The sequence below is a fragment of the Helobdella robusta genome, assembly GCF_000326865.2.
Source record: "Helobdella robusta unplaced genomic scaffold HELROscaffold_358, whole genome shotgun sequence".
Classification (NCBI taxonomy): domain Eukaryota; kingdom Metazoa; phylum Annelida; class Clitellata; order Rhynchobdellida; family Glossiphoniidae; genus Helobdella; species Helobdella robusta.
The window spans coordinates 1-8,344 of record NW_008704738.1 but is presented as its reverse complement, the minus strand read 5'-3'; the positions used below and the strand labels follow the sequence as shown (position 1 = coordinate 8,344).

Here is an 8,344-nt window from a genome sequence, read left to right as displayed (position 1 = left end):
CTTTTTACTTTAACAGAAGAAACCAAACAAATTAAAATTGTAAAAAATCACAAGAAAATCAAAAGAAAATTAAAAAAACGAGATGAATAAATAAAATTACAACGTACTTCACCCACTGCGACATCTCGGGCTCCTCTGGTGGGTCTGCCTAAAATTAGGAGGTTGAAAATCTGCAAGAAATACCCCTCTACCTTGGAAGACAACCGAACAGATGTTTCAATAATGAAAAATTCTTCACAGCCTAACAATCAAACAAACAAAAGTCAATCAAACGCAAACAGGAGCCGCTAATTAATTTAAAATACCCCCAGCCGTTAGCTACACCATAATTACGATTAGTTTGCTATTAAAATGGTTAAATTTATAAAAAATAAAATTAAACGAGCGATCTCTGTGGTGGTGTTACATTGCGGAAACTTGTGTGTGTGTGTGTGAGTTCGACTGTTGGGCAGGCGACGATATTCTAGCCGGCGCGCATGCGTCAAACAATCGACATTCACTTTAGATGGATATTTAATGATTATTTAAACTCCTAAAGCAAAGGTCCTCTATTTTGATATTATGCAAATTGACAATAGCATTTGTCAATATTTTGAAAAATTATCTCTAATTAATTAAATTGTAATTGGAATTTAATTTTAATATGAATAAATAACATCCGTGCAATGTGATTGGTCCTTGAAATGATCAAAGGTCTATCTAATTACGGGTTCTTAGATACAAAGATTGTAAGGTAATGATTGTTTCCAACAAATTTTACAACTCCATGGACGAACCGCTGAGTTCGTTTGAACGATGGTATAGAACAATAAAAATTAATGATTCTTATATTTATACTTCTTTTCCTCCATCTAATCTCAATAGTGTTCTTCATAATCTATCTCTTTGTCTTTCTTAAATTATCGCTTGGTCTGACGCTATGTGTCTTAAACTTAATCCTTCTAAATTTGAATTAATTTGTTTCAATAAATCTAAACACTCTATAAACACTATTCCTCCTATTATCTTACCTGATTTTAAAACTCTTGATGTTTCTCACAAATTTCGTCTAATAACTAGACTATGTCTTTGATTCTAGCCTGTCTCTTTCTTTTCAGATTAATAGTGTTTAGAAGTTCTTACTTTCATCTATGTAGAATAAAAAAACTTTTCTTGATGATCCAACTCATCACCTTCTTGTCACTTCTTTAGTTTTATATAGGATTGACTATTCCAACTAGCTAAATCCATATATTATTAATCATTATGTAAGGCATACATACGTTAAATATATTATAAATTATAATTATATATGTACAAACTTCCACTTTAAAATATATACATAATGATCGTATGATTTTCAACTTATCGCCCCGGACCTTTATTCGTTTCGGACAAACCCTGGCAGATCATTTGGCTGGTTGAAGTCAACTCGCAGTAGATAAACTCGAACTTGACCAATTCAAGTCACAATTTTCCCTGACGGTATGAGGCAACAGCTTTCAAGAATTAGTTTTAATTGATAATTTTTTAAAAACTTTTTTCTCGAAAACAGCAAGTCTTGGTCTTTTTATTGATTCAAATTATCACTGCGTATGCGTGGTCATATAAAAAATTGGTCCATCGCTTGACTTTCTCAAATGTAGAAATCGAAATAGATTGGAAGATGACTCGACAAGAGGTTGGCGAGTGATCTTCCAATCAAAGAATGTCGCTTCATTCACGAGTTTATTCTTTCCAGACCGGACTATTGTACTGTAGTAGTATTCCTCACGGTCTGCCACACAAGTCAACTCCATTTTGACGATTCAGTCTAGCCAGGATGGAGCAGCCTAATTTGGTGTTGAACGTTAAGAAGTATGATCATGTCAGGCTTGTATTTTAAGAACTACCAATACATTAGGAACCACATTGGCTGTCGGTGAGGATTTCGTCAGCAAAAACTTAAGCGATCAGAACGGTTCTACATTAATTTTGTTTTTTAATTTCAATCAATGACCACTAGAATGATATTTTATTTAATTTTATTTTTTTTAAATTTTATTGAATTGTCTCTTAATAAATAATCTGTAACAACAGCAATGATATTAATAATAATGATAGTAATAATAATAATGTAATAATAATTACACACCCAGGGGTAAAATATTTCTAATCCATAATTTATACAAAAAAAAAATTCAATTTTTCTCAGTTGCGTAACAAGTATGAAGAGCTAACTGTCCAGGCATTAATATTTAATAATATAATTAAATAAATAATTTACATATTATATATTTATATATAATATTATAATTTATAATTACACTGCAGACATCACATCAGCATCAACATCCCATTACCATAACAGAAAATTAGGCCACCGTGAAATAAAAACATAACGTGAAATAATATATAGCACACACACACACACACACACACACACACACACACACACACACACACACACACACACAAACCAACAAACAAACAGGTACATATAATTACACACACACACACACACGCACAAATCTTCCAAATCATTTATCGACGTCCTTATAAGATGACTTCTCGAAGACCTTCGGCCTATACCTCTTCGGCTTCCTGCACCATTTCAAATAAATAAATATTAAATATTGTAACTGATGTTCATCAATAGTAATTTATAATTATTAATTATTATAACGACAATAAAAATAATTTTTTTTATAAAAAAAATGCTTCTTCAACCAACCAACTAACCATCCATCCATCCATCCATCCAACCAACCAACCTAGCAGTTCCTCTAATATTAGCAGGGGTCATGTTCCTCCTCTGCAAACTGTCAACGAGGTCTTTCATCACGTGACCTTCCGGCTGTGAAATCATCATCACAGTCACCATCACCATCATTATCACTATATATGACCATTCAAACCACACGACAATCATCACCACCACCACCTTCAGCAATCTCAGCGACCCCTCGAGTTCGTCGGTCAGCTTGATTGGTGGTTGTGGCTCGACGAATCTGGACTTGCCCAGCTTTCTCGGCCTCGTCATCATCCTCTTCTCATTCATCCACTCCTTCCTCGTCTTCCTGGCCGCTCTCTCCATCTCTTGGCGGTGCAGCTGCTTCTTCAGGGATTTCAATCTAATGGTGGTGGTGGTGATGGTAAAGATGATGGTGATGATAATAATGGTGAAGGAGATGAGGATGGTGAAGATGGTAGTGATGATAATAATGATGAAGGAGATGATGATGATGGTGGCAATGATAAAAATGGTGAAGGAGATGATGATGATAATGATGATGGCGATAATAATGGTGAAGATGATGATGATGAGGGAGATGAAGATGATGGTTGGTTGAATAATCATTCGCTATCTACTTAAGCATGTAGCTGGCTTATTTGTTGTACAAATTTATGATGCAGTTCAGCAGCACATCCACCAACACCCAGGGCATCGAACCGGAACTGAACCGTAATCGAAAACCGTTAAAAACCAAAATTTTGCTCGGAACAAAAACCGTAACCGAGCCGAAATATTGTTTGCTAGTTTAACCGAAACCGAAAATCGTAACGAAATAAATAACGGTTCGATGCTAAAAACCTAAAAGGAAATATTTTTGTCAAAGTCATTAAAAAAATATTTAGATAATATTTTGTCTTTTAAAATTATATGTTAAAAATAATTTTTGTTATTAATTTCGTATTATTCACAATCTAAAATTTAACTCAATTTGACATTGTGGTGATAGTTCGTACGTCCGTTACATGCGTTTAAGAAACTATGCTTGAAAAAATTAAGTTTCGGAGCGAAACCGAAAACCGAAAAAAACGATATTATTTCAGGAACGAAAACCGGAACCGAACCGAAATTCATTTTGCTGAATGAACCAAAACCGTAAACCGAAAAGAAAAAAATGCCTGGTTCGATGCCCTGCCAACACCCCACTCACTAAGCCACCAAATACAACACGACGTGGTGATTTTTGCATACTTGAATTTTTCCGACTTCTCAAGAGCTTCCATCTTCTTCTTCCTCCTCAGCTCCTTCTCCGCCACTCTCACCTTCATCATCTTCTTCCTCTCTCTCTCCGTCTTTTTGTTATCTCTCCTGACTGGCGCGTTGTGTGATATCCCTATCCTGTTGCCCTCCTTCTCATCATCGTCGTCGTCATCTTCGTCGTCGTTTGATCTGCCCGGCATGATGCCGCCCAAGCCCTGCGACATCTCCTCCAGCCAGGTTTCCTTCCAACACGGTGACGAGTGGGTGTTCATCATCGTCATCATCATCGCCATCATCACCGTCCTCATCGTCATCGTCATATATTCAAACTCGTAGACTAGCATACGCATAAAAAGAGTCATCATCATACTACCCACAATCATCATCATCACTTCACAATCATCATCTTCATCACCACCATTCCTACCCCACCACCATCATCATCACTACCCCACAATCATCATCATCACTTCACAATCATCATCATCACTACCCCACAATCATCATCATCACCTGGGTGGGCATTTCATCCTTGGTGGGGAACATGGCATCAGTGGCGTTGTAGATCCTCCTCTCCTCCTTCTCCTTCTTCAACTCCGCCTCCAACACATCACTCAACACCTTCTGCATGTGTGCATGTGTGTTTGTGTGTGTGTGCGTGTGTGTACTTACTCAGATTGAAAGACCAGCCGCCAGCCAACTAATCAAACAACTGCGTTCATTCACTTCCTCACTCATCCAACAATTCACTCATCCAACAATTCACTATTTCATTCACTCATATATTCATTCATTTGATAAAAAAGAATCATTTGAATACCCACAGTTTCAATCTTCATTTGTTCCACTCACTCACTAAATCATTCATCCATCCATCCATACATTCATTCATTCATACATTCATCCATACATTCCTTCAAAGAGAATCGTTTGAACATCCAAAACCATAATTTTCCCAGTTGTTCATTTGTTCATTCAATTACTCATTCATTCATTTATTCATACACTCATCAATGCATTCATTCACCTCTCCCTGCATTCGGTCACTCATCCAATCATTTATCCATCCATACACGCATTCGCTCAATCACTCATTAATCCACTCATTCATCCATGCAATCATTTACTCACTCCTTCAATCATTCATCCATCCATGCATTCATCCACTCACTCCTTCAATCATTCATCCATCCATGCATTCATTCACTCACTCCTTCAATCAATCATTCCTTCATCCATCCATCCAACCACCCAACCTGATGATCTTGGAAGGATGGATTGTAGGATATCCCTGGGTGAGGAAGTGGGATGGCGCCGGCTGCACTGCTCTTCTTGCCGAAGTTTCGAGGGGGCTGCATGGATGGATGAGTTAGTGAATGAATGGATGGATGCATGGGATAGTGAGTGAATGGATGCATGGATGGAATAGTGAATGGATGGATGAATCTACAATGAACCAACGGATAAATAAGGATGAATAAATGATCGACTGAAAACTAAATGAACAAATAGATAAAGGGAGAATGCATCGATTGACGGGCAAAGAAACAGTGGATGAGTGAATGTATTAATGATGGGTGAATGGGGAAGAGAATGAATCGTTCTGTCATGCTTTTTATAGAATGACAGAACGATTGAAGTGATGACGTAATAAACAAATAATCATCATCATCATCACCATGTATCATCACGATCATCATCATCATTACCTCGTAACATTATCATCATCATCACCACGTATCATCATCATCATCACCACCATCATCACCTTAATAGGCATCTTCCTACAAACTCTCCTACTATGCACGAAGACATCTCCCTCGGGAAACCCGGAATCTATTTTTAATTTATTCTAATTTATTCTAATAATATATGTCTATATTTTGTTTTTATGGGAGTGAACCCTAGATAAGCATTTATTGCTAGGCTGACTCGTTCACTTTTTTGTGAATAAAATGGATTAAAAAAAAAATATCGGTAAACAATGAAGCTGATTGGCCGAGCCGATTGAATTATCATTAGTATCTAATTATCATGAAATGAATAATTAATTGATTGATTGAAAAAAACAACACTCCAACAACATCATCCTTGAAAACTACAAAAAATGAATGCATGAGTGAATGAATGAAAGAACAAAAAAGCAACATTATCATCATCACCACCACCACCATTTCCTCCATAACATACCATCTTTCTTATGCCATATGTCGTAAAACTTCATCTCACCACCATCGTCAACATCCAGCGGGTCTTTGTACTTCAGTTCGAACAATTTCGCTTTTGGATTTTCTTTCGGCGCTCGAGAACTAGGTTAACAACAATAATAAAAATAATTAACAATAAAAATAATAATAATTATAATATTAATAATAAAGTCAACTACTACCACTACTACTACAGACAAGTGTAATTCAGTGTCCTGATTAATATTATTAACATTAACAATAATAATAACAATAATAATAAGCTATGTATAGGGCATTATAAAATATTACATAATAATATTATTACTATTATTCTTATTATCACCATCATCATCATCACCACCTCTTAATTGGTTTGATGTGTGAATCGAGTGAATGAATTGATGAGTGGCACTCCGCACTCCTACTCTGCCGTCTGCTCCTCCTATCTGGCACCTCCTCTGCAGGGGTGAGTGAGAGAATGAATGAGCGACCGAGTAAAAAATGGATAAATGATTGAACGAATGAATGAAAATGAACAAGTGAATGAAAAAGTAAATGAATGAATGAATGAATGAACATCAACATGGTCAACCTTTGGTGGCTTCCTTTCCAAAGAAAAAGATCTCTTCATCATCCTTCTCACTGATTGGTCCTCTATAATAATAATAATAATAATAATAATAATAATAATAATAATAATAATAACTGCTTCAACCAAACTCAATGATTCCCAACGAAAACATCACACTCATTAAATAACTATTCATTTAAATTTTATACTCTTAATCATCTGATTTGATTTTATTTCGGTCACAATATTTCTAAAATTAACATTTTTATAGTAAAAAAATTATTGAAATTTAACAAGCCAATGTTTTAATCCCAACGTATTCAATCTTAAGTCACACATTGAAAGAGGCATGCCAAGAGGAGGGGGAATACGGGACTGCCACCCCCACAATAGATATTTTTTGAAGCTAAAATTAAATGCCCCAATGCGCACCTCACTATTACTATATAATGCTTGCAAGGTAGAACTTGCCTGGCTTGAACTTGGTTGACAGCCACAAAGTTCGAAGAAGATCTCAATATTAAATTTCATACAATGCCAAACATTTAATTCAACCAATCAGTTATAATTCTTCTTTTTTTGTGTGTTAAGCAAGGGAATGGCTCTTTTAAAGCATGAAAAATTAATTACACCAACAAACGCTCTCATTTGCAAAGAGTCAACTATACTCTTACACGCTCGCACATGCCTACATATGTACACCGTATACCGCTCTGTATAATAACCAAAAAAACATCCTATTGTGTATTACCGTATCAAAAATATCAACAAAACAATATCTCTTGTAGACAAATTCCAAAAAAGAAAATATATTTAATTTTAATATTTAAAATTTTATCATTAATTTTATTCAATCTGATTCAAAGCTTTAAAACATTTTTAAAATAATTATTAAACTATTAAATTAAATTAATTAAAATTAAAAGCAAAAATTTGCATCAGAAGTTCAGATGGGGGTAGGGCGGGCTGGCCACAGGACGGGTTGGAGCACAAGACCCGTCAACAATTTTGCTCTTCATTTAAAATTATGAAGCAGAATAAAAAAATGCAAAAATTATGACACCCAGTTCTGTCATCCAGTCTTTTATTCTCCAAATATTCCTCGACCTCCTTCTTGGAGGAATGTTTCCGCCATGATGACTTTCGCTTCTTACTCACTCTTCTCTTCTTTAAAGATGGCGACGGGCTGCTCATTCTTGTCCGGAGACTGTTTTCAATTATTTAGATTTAAATTGAAGTTCTTAAGATTAAAGTTTCGACCTAAAAGCCCTAACTATCGCCCAATGTTTACAATTGAAAACACGTGAAATAAGATAAGCATAGAAGAGTGACTGGTTTGAAATGTGGTTTTAAAATTCATAAAATTTCTACAATTTTAAATAATAATATTAATAATTATATATATATATATATATATATATATATATATATATATATATATATATATATATATATATATATGTTGGTAATAGACCATAATTTTTACAATATTCTATAAATTCTACCGAATGTTTGGCGTTAATATGTTTGTAGTTCGTTTTTTCGATTTTTCTCACTAAAGTTTTTCGGTGAACGTTTAGTTTATTAAAATTCAAAATAAACTTATTTTTCGAATTCAGGCTGCAAATAAGC

At 34.9% G+C, this 8,344-nt stretch overlaps 1 protein-coding gene across 1 annotated transcript; it reads right to left on the bottom strand.

The window, feature by feature from the left end:
• Positions 1-2,498: 2,498 nt before the first annotated feature.
• On the bottom strand, positions 2,499-7,971 carry HELRODRAFT_195124 (hypothetical protein; the record flags this gene model as incomplete). Its single annotated transcript, XM_009023330.1, has 10 exons — positions 7,776-7,971; positions 6,734-6,795; positions 6,503-6,599; positions 6,143-6,261; positions 5,721-5,788; positions 5,209-5,304; positions 4,466-4,576; positions 3,944-4,194; positions 2,903-3,092; positions 2,499-2,600 (listed from the first exon to the last, which is right to left on the bottom strand). The coding sequence occupies exons 1-10, from the start codon at positions 7,904-7,906 to the stop codon at positions 2,499-2,501; spliced, it is 1,227 nt and encodes a 408-aa protein (XP_009021578.1). The 5' UTR covers positions 7,907-7,971.
• Positions 7,972-8,344: the final 373 nt, after the last annotated feature.